Source organism: Malaclemys terrapin, chromosome 14, assembly GCF_027887155.1.
Source record: "Malaclemys terrapin pileata isolate rMalTer1 chromosome 14, rMalTer1.hap1, whole genome shotgun sequence".
Taxonomy (NCBI): domain Eukaryota; kingdom Metazoa; phylum Chordata; order Testudines; family Emydidae; genus Malaclemys; species Malaclemys terrapin.
The window spans coordinates 14,918,384-14,937,785 of NC_071518.1; the positions used below are offsets into that span (position 1 = coordinate 14,918,384).

Genomic DNA, 19,402 nt, shown 5'->3' on the forward strand with positions numbered 1-19,402 from the left:
GATAAAATGCTTGGAGATATACTGATAAAAGCACTATATATGAGGCAGGCATCACATACAGGGTTTATATCATGATATTAGTCATGTAGAATGCAAAACTGTCCACTCATTAAAAATAATTATGGATTTCAAAAAAAGGAACACTTTCGTACATTCTGGAGCAATCTTCCAGCTTTAGGATTTAAATGAATTACAACAAAATTACTTCAGATGGGCAGTCCCTGGCATTTAGTTCACAGAAACATACACCAGCAGGGTGATTAAGATTAGCGTTAATGCTCATAGATCAATCCACAGGAAAATTATAGTCTGTGGGTAGGTGGACGGTACCTCATTTTTAAAGTCATGCATATTCACTAACTTAACAGGAACTGTGTTGTTTGTATGGCTAAAATAGCTAGCCCATTTACATTTCTAAAGGTTTGACAGCATGGCACAAGGAATTCAAAGTCTCCATAGCAATTCTGTAGGTTGAACATCTGTTTTCATGAATCAAAAGTGATCTCCATGTTTTTATTCTACTTATGATGGCATGCAGGCTTGCTGAGCTTGAGTACAGCCCAGCTTTCATTTTGAGTTCTTCTACTTTCTAACACACTTTTCAGTGGTTACATGCTCTTTTAGGGGCAGGAAGACAAAAAGTGTCACACTGTCTGGATAGGAAGAAAGAGGAAGAACTGCTTCACTGTAGTGGGTGGAAGGAGGGGTGGGGATTGCTATGGTTTGGAGCTAAGCAGTAGAACTTTCTGATTTTATCTGAACCAAATCTCCAAACCTCTCCAAATCTCTTATCATTTTGCCAGCCCTGACTCTCCATTTATTCACTGGTTAGAAAGGCAGAATATACAGTCTCCTCAAAGGCCAGGATTACCATCAAACAACTAACCATCACCTCTGTGATATGACCAGTCCTTCAGCGTCACAACTCTTGCCTACACTGGAAAAACTATATTGTGTTAAATGCAGCCTACAGTTCTGTGTAATCAGCGGCTGTCATGATTATCCTAGCATCAGCTGGCTGTGTTTATCTCTAGGATCCAGGACAGTCCAGTCTACAATGAGTGTTATTAATGTTATTTATATTAGTTAACCTGATGTAATGGGGTCAGTACCCACCTCTCGCAAGCACTCCCTCTGGGTGGGTGTGTCTGTATTCTTTCAGTTCTGGCGACCCCTTTCACTGGTTCTCAGGTGTTGTTTTCAGCATTTCAGCCCTCTGGCCTCACAGGTCAGCATGTGAATTAGAATAGACCCCTTCCAGGGTATACAGTCCACCAGGGCTTATCTCAGTACCTCTCTGATGATGTCTCTCTAGCCCTCCCTGGGCTCAGTCTTTAAGTAGTCCTGGCCCTGGTATGGGGCCAAATCCCAGGGCTTCCTCCCTGGACACTATCTTCCTGCAGCCCTGCTTGGGATCAGTCCCTACTCAGTCCTAGCAGCCAGCCAGAAGCCTCTCACTCCCCCAGTCTCTGTCCACACTGAGCTGTCTGTGGTCCTGCTGCTCTTCCTTCTTTAGTCCTTTCTTGTCCAGCTCCAAGCAGCCACTAACTGCTGCTCTGTTCTGCGCACACACACCCTTTATAGGGTCCTCCTGGGCCCTGATTGGCTGTTTCCCCTGCAGCCACTCTAGCCTGCTCGGAGGACCTCTCCACTGCTCCTTACCTGGGATGAGTGTGGCAGGACACTGAGGCCTCCAAAAGGGGGCCTTTGGATCTAGTGCACATTTTCCAGTGTATTGAAACCATCAAGGGCTAATGAGTCCAAACATCACCTATGCTGCCATTACATACAGCTGACTCCAAATGAAAGAAGAACATTTTCAAACAGATGTAAGAAATAGAGCTATGTGATAAACAATTTTTTAAAACCAGCATGCATTAAGCACTGAAAAGAAAGAAAAAAGTGACAAAGCAAGAGAAAGACAATTCTGGTAGGAATACTTCAGGGCTTTGTCAGATGTCTGCATAAAAATACGGTGTGCAGAGATTATCCATCTATCATTGCTTTAGCAACATCAGAAGTGTAATTTTCACTTATTCCCTCAATTTCTTTCTCTGCTGACCCCTCTCTGTTTGGTTGTTGATTTCCATTGGTGCTGTTCCTAAAGTAGCATCTTTTAATATCTCTACAGAGGCGCCGTGGATGATGGTAAGGTTATTACATTAAAAGCAATTTCTAGACCCTCTCAACAGTTTGCTTCTTAGCATGTTGGTGACATTCACAGCCTACGTTAGTCAGCATCACTTTTGTGTTAGGGAAATTATGATTCCCACAGAAAACTGATCTTTGAGCTTGGCTATATAATTAGAGCTGGGCAAATTTTTTTCAGACTAATTTTTTATTGACCAAAAATAAAATTTCAAGTCTACCATGAATTTGTGTCAAATTAGCTGAATATTTGCAGCCAAAAATAAAATACAATAAAGAAAAATCAGGTTAGATTCACAAGGGGACTTCAGTACCACTTACAAAGAAGGAGAAAAAGGTGCTTTTATACCTTAGTGACTAGAGCATTCACCTAGGATGGGGGAGACCCAGGTTCAAGTCTCCGCTCTGCCTGATTTGGTGAAGGGATTTGAATTTGGGTCTAACCTCTCCTAGGTTAGTGCCCTAAACCTAAGTACTGGGCTGTAGCAGCGTATTCTGGGGCTGGGGCTCTCTCAAACTCTTCTGTTGAAGCTGTTCCACCTTGTATAAAATACATAAATATTCACTGGAGCAGTGAATAGAACCCTCCCCCCCCCAGGGAATATGTTAACCACCTTAGTGCATACTAGTCCTCCAAGCCACATACGACAATCTTCAGAAGTCCCATTCCTGCTGAAGCCCCGAGCCCCGGCAGGTGCGCCGTGCAGAGCTGAAGCCCCAAGACCCTCTCCCCGCTGGACAGAAGCCCCTACCCCACTGCAAGACAGAGGTCCTGAGCTCCCCCTCCCAGTCTGGTAGGCAGAGAACGGGAGAATGCTGGGGGGAGGGGGCTTGCGAGCCACATTTTAATGGTAAAAGAACCACAGTGTGGCCACCCCTGCCTTAGAGTGTCACACTCTCCCCTCAATGAATATTTGAGTATTTAAATAAAGTGGAGCAGCTTCAACAGAAGATACTGAGCGAGACATACCCTCTTGCCCTGTGGTTAGGGCTCATCTGCTGTGTAGGAGACAGAAGTTCAAAGCCCGGCTAAATTAGGCAGAGTGGACTTGAATCCCATGTAGCATGTGAGTGCTCTAGCCTCCAGGAAGGGAGCCAGCACCCATTTCCCCCTTTGGCTTTGTGAACATCATTTCCAAATTTCCTTTGCTTTTAATAAAAAGCAGTGGTTAAAAATGCCCCAAAAGCAAAACAAAATGTTCCATTTCAGGTCAAACAACATGCTTTGTTAGACCCAAAATAAAAATCAATTCAGTCAGCAAGCCAAAAAAATTGATAATTTGCACAGCACTATATCTAACACCGAGGAGCAATCAGGGGTATTTTTCCATAAAAGAGGTGATTTCTGACTTCCTCCCTCCTCCTGAAACTCATGCTTTGCATAGAGACCCATTGGATTCATGGCTGTGTTTTTAACAGCCAAACAGGTTGCAAGAGAAACATCATGCCATCTACACAAAGCTAAAGCTAATTGAGGTGCTGGTTGTCAAAGCAACACTCCATTTTACCACTTGGATGCACCCAGAGTTCACGTACAATTACTTTAGTGAAACTGTAGGTAACTTTTGGTTAAAAAAAGATAAACAGAGATGAGTCTAGATGGTGTGTCACTCCTTAATAGTTCTGAGCATAAAAGTGTTGAAAGGCATATAATGGAGTGAGACTTCTTACTCCCTATAGTTTTTCACTGTTTACATTTTCACTGTTGTCAAAAGTGTAAAAGTGAAGCCTCGTGTGTGTGATTTTGTGTGTGCATTTGTAAATGAAAAGTAGCTTTTACAGGTAAAAAAAATAGATGCTGCTTGAGAAAGGGCAATATTTCACTCCCTTCCCTTCCCGCCTCCCCAAGAAAAAACTGTATTTCCTAACAAAGATGACAAAATTACAACTTGAACCAAATTTGTGACCTTTGGCTTATGGTTTTTTAAATGAAAAGCTCAGGTTTTTGTTCCCCCATAATTTACTCTGGATAAAATCTCCATTACTGTATTTTGCTAAAATAAATGTTATGCTTTTTTCTATACATATATAATTTTTCTCAAATTATAATACATATCCCTAGTATATCCAGTATTCTATGTACTTATGCATCTCCCATTTAGATCTCTTTTGTATTCATGTAGCTTTAAAGCCACTTCATAAAGTGACTATCTAGAACGATAAGCATAGAGGACTGAATTTACACAATCTGATATTTCCAGGATATTGTGTGCTTCTTTTCAGTGGGAGAAACACGTAATCCAACAAAATGCATGCAAGACTGTTTGTAGGCCTCCATTACTTTTCAATAAATAACACTTACAGTTTACAATCATGAAATGACAATAATTAACTATTATTTAATGTAATCCATGGCCCCCAAAGAATTTACAATCAAGTAGGTGGAAAGAAAGGAAAAAAGGATAGGGAGAAGACAGAATACACTGGACAACTGGGATGAAGGAAAGAACAGTGGATGGGTAGTATATTTGATTTGCTTCACAGTCCTACATGACATCCATGTGGGATGGAATTTATACGTAGGCCTCCAAAATCAGCTGAAACATTCACACAATGGCTTAAGGTTGAGATTTCCATATGTACCATGCATCTGAAGAGACTCCTATGCAGTGTTCAGGCCAACAACTTCCTGAAGTACCTTTTGCTTGTGCAAGGTCATACATCAGAGGGGTAGCCATGTTAGTCTGAATCTGTAAAAAGCAACAGAGGGTCCTGTGGCACCTTTAAGACTAACAGAAAGGTCATACAGCAACACTTGTTGTTGACAGCAGTATGAAAACAACTGAAACAAATCTGAAACAGGGAATCACAACTTTTTAGTGAATTATGTGAATACCCTAGCTGAGCTAATAACTTTGGGAAATCAAGACTATCCTGCTGTGGCTAAATAGATTATGTCATATAAGGGGAAGGAGTTTATGAACATGCCTATCACTCTCAGTTTAGAGATGAGCTTTTAAATCCGTCTCCAAAAATGAATCCTCGGAAATCTAGCCGAATAGTATAAAAGCATTTAAGATTTAAGCATTGTTTATCCAGGAGAGAATAAGTGTCCCAGGTTTGAAGAGTTGTACTTTATTCATAGCCTGGCAACACAAGGTAATATTCTGTCTGAAAGAATTGTACAAAGGAGTTTATTGGACTCATCTCAACCCCTGGTGAACAAACCTAATTACTAAACTGCCATGGAAACATCAGCACAGTTCCAGTTGATTGATAGCCTTTGTTATCTTCTAAAACACAGAGAGCGAGGAGGAGGAAGTATTTAAGTAAATGAACAATGCTTAAATGTAGGGGGAAATGTTGCCATATTACTAAAGAACATTGCTGTTTTAAGAGAGTGGTGTGCTTATCCAAACAGCATACATTATCTCTTCCCTTTATCCATAATCACATAATAATAAAACCCCACAGCATTGTTTTGCAGAGAGTCTCCCCAAGTCCACCAAATTTGCTGAACCTCTAGAGCAAGAATACAAAGGATCTTCAGATATCTGGAGCTAAAGCAACACTTGGCAATATGAAAAATACACACAATCAGAGCAAAAGAGTTAACAGCGATCATGGGCCAAACTCTGCTCTCAGTTACACCAAGATACAACCGCAAGGGTCTAATCCAAACACTACTGAAGTCAGTGGAACTCTTTCTGTTGACTTTAGTGTGGACGGTGGATTACACTGTAGCAACACTGGAGTTACCATGGTATCAATAAGAGCAGAATTTGGCCTTGTAGCTTAGAGGATAATTTTATTACCCAAAGCCTCCTCGATCAGGCCTTTTACAACATCTCTTGTCTGTCTAGAGAAAGGTTGTTGCAACCACTCTGTTTACTTAGCTGACAGCCTGACAACCTCATTATGTTGTAATGAAAAGGAAAGTAACAAGGTTGTCAAGCACACACTGTTACATGGATTTAAATAAGAATTCTTCAAAATCCACAAATTTTACTCCAGTTTTACATGGAATAAGTTTCCATTTCCTTTAGCAGCATCTGTGCCTGCATATCTTTATTTGCAATTTGGATCAATGGCTATTGTCACCTCAGAAGCCTGCAAAAATTCAATGAGAAATACATTCTCGCTCAAAAACAGGCAACTTCCATTGAAAAATTTGCATACCCAGGGCCTCCACACAGCTGATCAGCCCCTCTGTATTGCTTTTTAGGTCCCCCCCCCCATTCCCAGCAGTACAGCTCATACAAGAGCAAGGAGACCAATTTGCCCATAATAAATATATTTACTCCTCAAATTATGGGCAGTGCATTCTGGATTCATGGCATAAGCCAATCACCCATTATTTCTATATCTCCTTAGGTAGGTAGAGAGAGAAAGAGAGAGAGAGAGAGAGATGAATACATTATTGAAATGTACAATTCCCAAGCATGGAAACAATAGTCCTTGCCACATAATCTCCATTGAAATTACTTTAGAGAGACTAGAAGCCAAATGCAAACTAACATTAGAAATAAATATTATAAATAGTTAAATAGTTTTGTACAGAGCAAACTTTCACCATTACCCCTTGCTTCTCCCCAGACTTTGTGTTTCCTTTGGCAAGTCATTAAGCCTCTTTCTGCCTCACTTCCCCACCTGTAACATGGGGTAATATTACTTCCCAACTTTACTGGGATGTTTTGAGGATAAATACATTAAACATTGACACATTCAGCTACATGATAATGGAGATCATATAAGTACTTGGAGAGAGAGAAATAATTAGTAGTACATAGAGATAGCTATCCCTCATTTTTCTGAAAAGACACGTCCGATGGCATCAAACTCTCTAAAGATACATTTCTTAAAGGATTTTGAAATCCCAAAGTTGCCCGAGTCCAACCCCTAATGTGTGTCCTCCCACACCCCCATGGGAGTGAATAGCCACTCTAATATTTCAAACACCAAATTTAAAAAAGAACCCCTAAAACATCTTTGATTTAAATTACCGTATTTTTTGCGTGTCTTTTCCAATCCAGATAGCTACATACTGTGGCCTCCTTTCATATTCTGACAGCCAGTACCTTTCCACTAACCTCAGACAATGTAAGGGCAAACCGTTCACATTTTTCTTTATTGATGAGACAGACTCCAGACATTAATTGACTTGAATGTTCCATTTTAATTTATCTTTGGAGACTTTATAATTCAAAATGTAATTGTCTTTGGTCAAGTTGATAAAGATACACATACAAATGGCACCAGTTCCTAACACAGACACAATTTTGGCAGATGAAATTCTTGTTTAAAGGAATTAGGCTTATTTTTAGCTGTTATATCCATCCAAAAGCCAGGCTAGTCTTAGAAGGAGCTGGAAACAGCTCAGATATACTACACTAAACGAGTCTATTATTACAAGAAATAATAGACTAAGTGATTTCTGTACTACTGAGGTGCATCTACTTTGAGTGTTTGCCATTAAGGGCCTCACATGTCACTCTTCTAAATGAAAAAAAAAATAGATTACTTGAAGGAGCAGCAATAAAGAGGGAAAGTATGTTTCGTAATAGAACCATGTACTAACCCACACTAAGTAGAACAATTGACGAGTGGCGTATTTCACAGAAACATCATCGGTGGCACACAACCATCAATAGATAAAAGTAATGAATAGCACATAAAATAAGAGACAAGAATAATGACTAATGAGGAACTGACCACTGTTCTAAAGCATCTTCTTGGGAGCAAACCATCTTTACTGTTCCCTGTATTATGACAATTCCTATCCAAAACCTCAAGTTATTTATAGTGTTATATAATTTATTGATGCTTATTGTATATTTTGACAAAACAAGATACTGATGAGGCCTTCTTTTAAGTTCTTGAGACAGCTTTTCTTCAATAAAATATGATGGATAGGATATAGCTACCTCACTGTTAGAGACTAAAGGCAAACTAAAATGGCTACCAGGTAAACTGTAAGTTCTGGTGTATTCTAGAGGTCTCAAAAGGCCAACATATGGGATAATAGATAACTAGATAATTCATCTGGTCATTTCCACCCCTGAGTCTTTTGTAGGCCAGATTCTGATCCTATTAAATATGAAAAAGGCATGTTACTCAAATCCTACTCAAAGTGAGTAAAGGAATCAGAATCTGACCCTATGATACATCATTTATGAGACAGGAAATTATTTTCAGAGGAAGCTGAAATCATCTGAGTCTTCTTCTAAGCTTTTCTTTTTGAAATATATAGATAATGGCAGGCATGTTGTCTGGATACACATGGCTTATCCAGAGATACCCAAGCTGATGTTTATTTGTGGAATCCAAACAGCCTAAACTGAGCTGGACTATCATAATCAAACATACACTGGTTATGTCAAAACGATACATGTGTTCTATGATTGTTGTATAGTTCATGATTTCTGTGTTCAAGCCTGAGATTTTGCTATCCATCCTGAGCCTTGACACTCCATGAACTTTATCAGAAGAAAGTCTGTGAATATGGAAGTTGGTGGTGGTGGTGGTGGGAAATGGATGGCAACAGTCATGTTGCTCTTGTGAGGGTCACTGTTTTTTAGGTGCAGTGTGTACACTTGTTCACTATCTGTCTTCAGCTCATTCTACATTGTCCACTCTAACAATTATGATTCAGTCTGGTTGGGATTTAAATTTGTTGCTTAAAGATGAAATTTTCTTAGCCATCCACTCCTCCTTCAGTGGCTATGTTAACTCAATGTGCTCAAGGTAATTGTACACATTTTTGTTTCTTCTTCTCCCTAATGTACTGTATTGGGATAGTGGGGAGAATCCATCTTTTTTGGAGGGCGGGGGGTAAGGTTGTTTCCAAAGAGGAAGTTCTATCCTATCTCCCTGTAACTTCAAATTGTATTGCATCAGATAGAAAAATTACTTTTCTTTGAGTGGCTAACAAAAACATCCCCCTCCCTCCCTGTTTCCTATGTATCTTTGCCTCCCTCCAGCTTGTAATAGGACAAAAGGAACTATACAAATATTGTCAAAGAAATGAAACACCAAAACATCATACAAATATATTGTAAAATATGTAATTATCTTTCATCTTAAAGCAAAAGGGAATCTGGTGCAAGAAAGTCTGTTTAAATGTAGTGAGGTCAGGCAACATTATTTTATACCCCACATTGTGTGGCTCAGATGATCATTTATTTCATAAGAAGGGAGAGTAAATAATAATAGTCTGGTCTGGAGATTGAGGAAAGAACATAATGAAACTAGAATAGAAGTGTTTTCCAGTAAGTAACTGAGCAGACTAGAAATGACTGAGAATTGAGAAAAGTTGCAATAATTACTCAATGGGAGACTAAATGGACATTGTATTCCCAGAGTCTGAATATAAGAATATTAAATATTCATTGTGTGTGTTTGGAAAATTTGATCATTCTATTGCATAAAAGTTGCAACCATGCATGAGACTGCCAAGATAATGGCAATATCCTGTAAGTTGGAGCTTATCCTCAATCTTTGGGTCCTGGGAGAAAATCAATCCTGTAAAAAGGGCCCTATTGTAAGGGTTTAAGTGGTAATTAAGTGGTGCATAAACTTCGCTCTGGTTTTGCACAGAAGTAGATGTCACCCTTTGTGCTGGGTGAACTATTTACAGTAATCAAGGTATTCTTCTAGTGCAGGGGTTGGCAACGTTTGTCATGCGGCTCACCAGGGTAAGCACCCTGATGGGCCGGGCCAGTTTATTTACCTGCTGATGCAGCAGGTTCGGCCGATCACGGCCCCCACTGGCCGCAGTTCGCCGTCCCGGGCGAATGGGGGCGGCGAGAAGCGGCGCGGGATGTGCTGGCCGCAGCTTCCCTGCCAAACGTTGCCGACCCCTGATCTAGTGTAACCCTGTTTTTTAATGTTCACAAATTATCTGAGTACAACTCACGACTTATAGACTCATAGACTCATAGACTTTAAGGTCAGAAGGGACCATTATGATCATCTGGTCTGACCCCCTGCTTGCTGCAGGCCACAAAGCCCTACCCCTTCCCTTGACTCTGCTGTTGAAGTCCCCAAATCCTGTGGCTTAGTGACTTCAATTGGCAGAGAGAACCCTCCTGCTAGCGATCCCTGCCCCATGCTGCGGAGGAAGGCGAAAAACCTCCAGGGCCTCTGCCAATCTACCCTGGAGGAAAATTCCTTCCTGACCCCAAATATGTTTTCCCATTAAACCATTCCCTCCATAAATGTATCTAACTTAATCTTAAAACCATACAGGTCCTTTGCCCCCACCGTTTCCCTCGGAAGGCTGTTCCAATATTTCACCCCTCTGACGGTCAGAAACCTTTGTCTAATTTCAAGCCTAAACTTCCCCACGGCCAGTTTATATCCATTCGTTCTCGTGTCCACATTAGTACTGAGCTGGACTAATTCCTCTCCCTCCCTGGTATTTATCCCTCTGATATATTTAAAGAGAGCAATCATATCCCCCCTCAGCCTTCGTTTGGTCAGACTAAACAACCCGAGCTCCTCGAGTCTCCTTTCATATGACAGGTTTTCCATTCCTCTGATCATCCTAGTGGCCCTTCTCTGTACCCGTTCCAGTTTGAGTTCATCCTTTTTAAACATGGGAGACCAGAACTGCACACAGTACTCCAAATGAGGTCTCACCAGCGCCTTATACAACGGAAGCAGCACCTCCTTATCCCTACTAGATATACTTTGCCTAATGCATCCCAAGACCGCATTGGCTTTTTTCACCGCCACGTCACATTGTCGACTCATAGTCATCCTGCGGTCTACAAGGACCCCGAGGTCTTTCTCCTCCTCCGTTACTTCTAACCGATGCGTCCCCAGCTTGTAACTAAAATTGCTGTTAGTCATCCCTAAATGCATCACCTTACACTTTTCACTATTAAATTTCATCCTATTTCTGATACTCCAATTCACAAGCTCATTCAAGTCTCCCTGCAGAATATCCCTATCCTCCTCCGAATTGGCAACGCCTCCCAGCTTTGTGTCATCTGCAAACTTTATCAGCCCACTCCTACAATCAGTTCTGAGGTCAGTAATAAATAGATTAAATAAAATGGGTCCCAAAACCGAACCTTGAGGAACTCCACTGGTGACCTCTCTCCAACCTGACAGTTCGCCCTTCAATACGACCCGCTGCATTCTCCCCATTAACCAATTCCTATGCACCTCTGGATTTTCATATCGATCCCCATCTTTTCCAGTTTAACCAATAATTCCTCATGCAGTACAGTATCAAACGCTTTACTGAAATCAAGGTATATTAGGTCCACCGCATTTCCCTTATCTAATAAGTCCATTACTTTCTCGAAGAAGGAGATCAGATTGGTTTGGCACGATCTGCCCTTCGTAAAACCATGTTGTAATTTGTCACAATTGCCATTAACCTCAAGGTCCTCAACTACTTTCTCTTTCAGAATTTTCTCCAGTACCTTGCACACTACGGATGTTAAACTAACAGGCCTGTAGTTACCCGGGTCACTTTTTTTTCCCTTTCTTGAAAATAGGAACCACATTAGCTATTCTCCAGTCTAACGGAACCACCCCTGAGTTTACAGATTCATTAAAAATTATCGCTAAGGGGCCTGCTATTTCCCGCGCCAATTCCTTCAATATTCTCGGATGAAGATCATCCGGTCTGCCCGACTTAACCCCATTAAGGTGTTCAAGTTTTGTTTCTACCTTGGATACGGTAATCCCCCCTCCTGTATCCCCCCCTGTCACACTGCTAGTATTCCTAATCCCTTCATTGGCCTCATTAAACACCGATGCAAAATATTCGTTGAGATATTGTGCCATGCCTAGATTATCCTTAATCTCCTCACCGGCTATAGTCTTCAGCGGTCCCACTTCTTCTTTCTTTGTTTTCTTCCTATTTATATGGCTGTAAAATCTCTTACTATTGCTTTTAATTCCCCTCGCAAGGTCCAACTCTACACGGCTTTTGGCCTTTCTCACTCTATCTCTACATTCTCTGACTTCACTAAGGTAAATTTCCTTACTGATCCCTCCCCTCTTCCACTCTTTGTACGCTTTCTGTTTTTTCCTAATCGCCCCTTTGAGACGGTCGCTCATCCAGCTCGGTCTAAATCTCTTGCTTACTAATCTCTTTCCCTTTTTCGGGATACAGGCCTCTGACAGCTCATGCAGCTTTAACTTAAAGTAATCCCAGGCATCATCTGCCTTTAGATCCATTAATACGTTTGCCCAATCCACTTCCCTTGCCAGTCCTCTTAATTTGTTAAAATTAGCCTTTTTAAAATTATAAACCCTAGTCTTTGATTTAATTCTGTTACTCCTTCCATTTAGTTTAAACCGAATTAGCTCATGATCACTGGAGCCCAAGTTGTCCCCTACAACCACTTCCTCAACAAGGTCCTCACTACTCACCAAAATCAAATCCAAAATGGCCTCCCCCCTCGTCAGTTCAGCTACCACTTGATGAAGGAATTGATCAGCAAGCACATCTAGGAACATCTGAGCCCTATTATTGCTACTAGCGTTTGTTCCCCAATCTATATCTGGGAAGTTAAAGTCCCCCATAATTACACAGTTCCTATTAGTATTTACTTCCCTAAACACATTAAATAGTTCTTTATCCATATCCTGGGTCGATCCCGGCGGTCTATAGCACACCCCAAGCACTATCCCTGGAGAGGCTCCAGTAGTTCTTTTACCCAGTGTGAGTATTGCCCAGACGGACTCCGTGTTATCTGTTCCATCAACTATTATTTCTTTACAGCTTATCTCATTATCAACATACAATGCCACCCCCGCACCTTTACCTTTGTTCCGGTCTTTCCTAAACAGCGCATACCCTTCCAAACCTGTATTCCAGTCGTGACTGCCGTTCCACCACGTTTCAGTTATTCCTACGATATCCGGTTTCAATTCTCGGACCAAGAGCTCCAATTCCTCCATTTTGTTACCTAGGCTTCTTGCATTGGTGTATAAACATCCTAATGTATGTCGTTTAGCCTGTCTCCCATTAGTAACACAATATGTTACAGGCCTCTTTGTGTTCGTTCCCCCTCTCCTTCTTATGTCCAATCCCATCTCCCCGGCTATATCTCCTCTTATCTTATCACTCGCCTTTTCAATGTTGGAATCTGGCGTGGAGATTAACTGTACATCTCCCAACCATCTCCCCAAACTTCCTAGTTTAAAGCTCTTTTGATAAGATGAGCCAGCCTCCCTCCCAGAAGTCTATTTCCTTCCCTACTCAGGTGAAGTCCATCCCGTGAGAACAGCTGTCTGTCCCCAAAAGCCTCCCAGTGGCCATACATCCCAAAGCCCTCCTTATAGCACCACTCCCTTAGCCAACTATTTATCCTCACAATCCTATTAGCCCTTTGCTGCCCTTCTCTAGGAACAGGCAGAATCCCACTAAAGATAATCTGAGCCTCTATCTCCTTGAGCGTCTTCCCCAGCCTGGCATAATCTCCCTTGATTCTCTCTAATGAGAACCTAGCCGTGTCATTCGTTCCTACATGAAGGATTATCAAGGGGTTCTTACCTGCTCCTTTTAGGATCCTTTTCAACCGCAGGTCACATTGCGTATCTTTGCGCCCAGTAGACAGCACACCCTTCTGTTCTCTGGGTCTGCCCTGGTCACAGGCCTGTCTAATCTCTTCAGTAAAGAGTCCCCAATTACATACACCTGCCATCGCCTGGCAACATTGCGATCTACTAATCCAGTCTCTGATCCCTTTAGTCCTGACCTGTGTCTGTTCCTATCTTCCCTTATACTCCCCCTTGTGCCTTCCTCTATCCTCCGGGGGCCCAGGTTTTGTGCTGTCTCCATCAACTCCTCTCCTCTCTCTATTGGACTAGCTGCTCTTCTCTTCTTCCTCACCCTCCCACCTTCGGTCACCACCTGCTGTCCCTCCACCTCGTTATCCAAACACCCAAACCTGTTCCTGAGTTCTATTTCCCCCTCACTAGCCCTCCTTTTCCTTGGCCTGCTTCTCACGGTCACATACTTCCACTGCCCTTGTTCTCCCCCTAACATTCCCCCCTCACTGTCCTTTACCTCTGCTTCCACCTGCACCCCTGAGCATTCCCCTTCAGTCCCTCCTTGCCTGTCCTCCATCAGCTGCTCAAACCCCCATCTAAACTCCACCAGGGTATCTACCTGCATCTCCAACCCCTTTATCTTTTCCTCCAGTAACGCTATAAGGCGACACTTCATGCAAACATACCTCTGTTCCGGCTCACCTGCTAGGACTATATACATACCACAGCTTCCACATGCAGCCATCTGCATTCTGTCTGCTGCTGCTTGGCTCATGGCTGCTGCAGTCTCCTCCCACAGCACCTGGGGACACAGAGCACACAACACACCGCGCCCTCCTCCCTCCCCCTGGACCTCCCCCTGCAAACTCCCACTCAAACTCCCCTGTTAGCCCCCCTGTTTGCTGCCTCCTGTGCCGCTGCTCGCAGCTGTGCCGCTGCCTGACTTCTGGTAAATTATTTCAGTTTTATGCTAACATAGCCAAGCCTATGAACTGCATATCAACTGTGTGCTGCAAGAACTGCTTTGAAAATTTGATATTCATAATTTGAATTTCAACTATTTTGACGGGATGAACATAATTCATAGAACAAGTTTTCTAGGGAAAACACTCAGATGACTGTAGCAGAGGCTAACCTGATCCGGTGCAGGATGTTCATGTTTCCTGTGCCATAGTACCTTGGTTTTCTTTCACTCTTGAGCATTTGTTTGATTTTAGTCAAAGCACTGGTCAGTGTCCTCTGTTTCCAGGGTAGACACAGTCCAAAACACACACAATATATGTGCTTAGCCCTCCTTTGACCACCGCTTTCACACTTGGCGCAGAGCTCCACCAACCATCTTTCAGCCGCCTCAGGCTAAACAGTTAAATGTTCCTTTACTCTTCTGACAAGAGCTCACAATACTCTTCACCCTTCAGCCATATAAGTTCCACAGCACCACTATGCACTGTAGTGGGGCCTGTGCCCTCCAAAGGCCCTGGGGCACTACATCACAAAGGGGCTGTCTGCATTCCACCTCAAGCCCCCAGCTTTGTTTTCAAGGGCTGCTCCCCACAATGCCTTTTTAGCCCAAAGCCTGTGGCTGCCAAAGAGTGGAAAGGACATGGAAGATTAAGAAGAGAATGCCTTTAACAGCAATTATTGAAGGCGGTGGTGGGGGAAATGATTGTTTCATTGTCCAGCTTTCAGACATATGGAGAATAATTGCTTAAGGTCTTTTTTTAGTCCCTTCCCAGGTTATTTCAGCTCAACCCTCCTAGGCTATTTCCAAGAGGTTCTGGCACCCATACCTCCTCCAAGCTGCTTGCTTAGAGGCTGTACCATCACTGCTACTACTCCTTTCCCTGCTCCCTTAGCAGGGAGTTCCACACCAGATTTTACTTCAATCAAAGCCTTGCCTCAACACTTCCTACTCCCTCCAAGTCTCACTCTTTTAAATGAAGCCACTTCCTTTGTTCCCTGATATTCCTTCCAAGAATGCCTTGCAACACCCTACACTGCCCAGAACTCCTTTTTACTATGCTGCATGGGACCAACCATGGTAACCTGTATTAAAAGGTCAGTTCTTGAACAGGGTTGTGCTAGCTAGAGCTGTGCAATTTTTTGTTTGGATGAATAATGTATTCATTACAAAAATGCACTTTGGGGCAACCTTAAAGTATTTGCAAATTTTACGTGATTAGTTTCAGCTGGGAAAAACCTTTTTCCAGGCCATCAAAAAAATTCCTGTGTGTATGTGTGTTCACGTGCGCACATCCCTTTAACCCAGTAGTTAGGGCACTTGTCTATGATGTGGGAAAAACGGGTTTGAATCCTTATTGTGGAACAGGCAATTGATTTGAGATGACCAGCCTAACCACTAAGCCAGTGTTTCTCAAACTGGGGTTGCCGCTTGTGTAGGGAACGTCCCTGGCGGGCCAGGCCGGTTTGTTTACCTGCCCTGTCTGCAGGTCCGGCCGATCGCAGCTCCCACTGGCCGCAGTTCGCAGCTGCAGGCCAATGGGAGCTGCTGGAAGTGGCAGCCAGTACGTCTCTCGGCCCGCGCCGCTTCCAGCAGCTCCCATTGGCCTGCAGCGGTGAACCGTGGCCAGTGGGAGCTGCGATCGGCTGGACCTGTGGACGAGGCAGGTAAACAAACTGGCACGGCCCGCCAGGGGCTTTCCCTACACAAGCAGCGATCCCAGTTTGAGAAACACTGCACTAAGCTATCAGGGTGAGGGAGAAAGCTGCTCTCAGTCTCTCCTGTTGAAGCTGTTCCAGAGTGTATAAATACTTATATAATCATCAGAGCAGGGACTTATTTTCACCCCACCCCTTGCCAGGTGAGTCTCTTAACCCCTAGGCTATTCTGCTCTGAAGCTGTCCTATTGATGATGTTCCATTTTGTATAAAAACTTAAATATTCAGAGGGCTAAAGTGAGTGAGAATAGCTCTATAGCCCAGTGATTAAGGCACTTATTAGGGAGATGGGAGATGTGTTCAAATCCCTCTAAATCAGGCAGAGACAATTTGCCTTTTAAATCTCCTACTTCACAGGCGAGTGTCTTAATCAGCAGCCTATGAAGTAATGCTCACTCTCTTGCTTTGGCCTACTGAATAATCAAGTATTTATACAAAGTGGAGCAGCTTCTACAGGTGAGATTTAGAGCAACCAACTCACTTCAGAATAGCATCTTGCCTGGTGGTTAAGCTGCTTGGCCAGGAAAATGGGAAGATAAATTTGAGTCCTTGCTCCCCACTAAGGATTCAAAGCTGGATCTCCCACATCCCCAGGAAGCGCTCTAATTGCTGGGATAATGGTTATAAGACATGTATTAGATCTGACACCATCTGACCAGGACTAAACAAAGACTGTGAATGGCTATCCAACTACAGAAGCAGTTTCTCCTCCCTTGGTGTTCACACCTCAACTGCTAGCAGAGCACCTCACCCTCCCTGATTGAACTAACCTCGTTATCTCCACGCTGATTTATACCTGCCTCTGGAGATTTCTATTACTTGCATCTGAAGAAGTGAGGTTCTTACCCATGAAAGCTTATGCTCTCTATACTTCTGTTAGTCTCAAAGGTGCCACAGGACCCTCTGTTGCTTAAGACATGTAATGGCCTGAAAAAGAGTTTCCATTTGCTGACAAATTCCAAACATTTTTGGAACAGAACCAAATATTTTTTTCTGATTTTTATGTTTGCTTGTCAACCCTGAAATATCAATTATTCATCCAGCTCAAGTTCTGGCCTATTCTTAAAAGGGGACAGAACCCTTGTATCAATTGCTGATTTATATATTGCTTTCCACATATATTCTACAATATCCACGTAAAGTTCAAAATAGTTATGGGGATTCCGTTGTATTTGCTCAGGGTATGAAAGATTCATGTTAAAGTTTATCTCCTCCAACTGGGGTACCAGTGTACCATGCTCACTTCTAGTTTCCCTCTATCAAACCGTAACATAAAGAATTTATCTATGTTGGTTTTACAAAAACAAACAAAACCCAACAACACACCACCTGGGGTAAAATCCTGCAGTCCGTAGTCAGTTCTGCTTGGACAAAACACCCATGCACGTCATTGGGAATGTTTTCTTGATTAAAGATTGACAAATAGACTCTAGCTTGCAAATACTTTCCTCCTTTAAAAATATAATTTTGTGTGTCCACACATGGAATTTTAGACTCTAATGAAAACCCTACATGAACAATCCAGAGACCCCAAGAGTATTCAGCAATAGAAGAGTAGCTGCTTGAAAGTAAAATAATGCTTCCTACCAATAACATTACTTTAGCTTTCGGTATGTGTTCTCTTGGGATCTGGGAGAGGATTTTCCCTGTGAACCCTCTATCAATATCTGAACATTTTGGTAAGCATTCCCTGGAGCTATATCCTGCTCCCCTCCATCATGCAAAACTAACTGGAAGACGTTGACGCCGGTGAGCTGTGAGTAGGGTAACCAGGATCCAATGCTTAAGTGTCAATGGAGCCAATAGCTATAAAATGAAAACTGAACCGACCATTTCCAAGGTTAAAAAACAACAACAACAACCACCTCCAAGTATCATCTTTTCCTTGTTATTTTACAATTTTGTGTGTGTTTGCACTACTGCTTTCTGCTCTTAACTAGAAGGGGATAGTGACAAATACTCATTCAGTATCAGTCTGTGCTGGTTTGGCCATGTAGATAATGTAGGAGGATTTAGTTTCATATCAGTGTTAAGAAGATGCTCAAAAAAGTTAATTAATTCTTTGTTGTGCTCTTAACTGACAAAATATATATAGAGAAAAGGCAACTGCAGAAAAGACTGAAAAGCAGTTATTAAGGCAATCACCGGTTCTTAAGATATTACTTTCTGTCCCTATCTAGTATTAGCAGTATGAGAGAAAGGGAATAATTCCTAATAGAGCTGAATCAAACAGCTCTCAAATGGGCTCTTATGTGGATGAGAGATGATAAACATAATGAATGGTTAAACAAGCAAAGTGCATTCATGAGCATAGGATAGAGAGAAGCCACTAATGTCATCTGCCTCTCTGTTCCGATACCAACCTGTTATTATGGAATTCAGGCCGGGTTAAAAATGTCCTCTTGATTTAGCTACGTGAGATGTAAGAAACATAAAGTATCTGTGTTTACACTGTAGAATACTGTAACATTTTGAAGGGAAGGATTTCTGTTATACAATAGTGGTGATGACAGGTCTTTGGCATGAAATAGGGAGCTTGGAAAATATCAGTTTTAAATAATACAAAGTGTAGAGCAGGGGTCGGCAACATTCGGCATGCGGCTCGCCAGGGTAAGCACCCTAGCAGGCCGGGCCAGTTTATTTACCTGCTGACGCTGCAGGTTCGGCCGATCGCGGCCCCCACTCGCCGCGGTTCACCGTCCCGGGCCAATGGGGGGGGCGGGAAGCAGCGCGGGCCGAGGGATGTGCTGGCCGCAGCTTCCCACCGCCCCCATTGGCCCGGGACGGCGAACCTCCGCATCAGCAGGTAAATAAACTGGCCCGGCCTGCTAGGGTGCTTACCCTGGTGAGCTGCATGTCGAACGTTGCCGACCCCTGGTGTAGAGAGTCATGCTTGACCTTTTTCTGCAAAGATTAGTTATTTCTCTTGCTATATATTTTGATGACCTTATATCTAACAATGACCTGCCTTCTTTTGGCCTAACATGCTATATTTTCCATGAGACAAACATAGTTGTGGCTGCAAAGGTTGAAAGGATGGCAATGTTAGTTGGAGCTTGAAAAAGTTTACATGATGTGTAATTGCAAAAAAAAAAAAACCAAAAAAAACTCTAGGATT

General features: G+C 42.6%; 1 protein-coding gene across 1 annotated transcript in view; it reads right to left on the reverse strand.

Annotated features, from left to right (window-relative positions):
- Positions 1-4,782: 4,782 nt before the first annotated feature.
- The window catches only part of CDH8 (cadherin 8), a 223,399-nt gene continuing 208,779 nt past the window's right edge, over positions 4,783-19,402 (reverse strand). Inside the window, exon 11 of the mRNA XM_054049347.1 lies at positions 4,783-4,838. Coding sequence (XP_053905322.1) covers positions 4,828-4,838 — 11 coding nt within the window. The 3' untranslated portion in view covers positions 4,783-4,827. The remainder of the gene's footprint in view (positions 4,839-19,402) is intronic.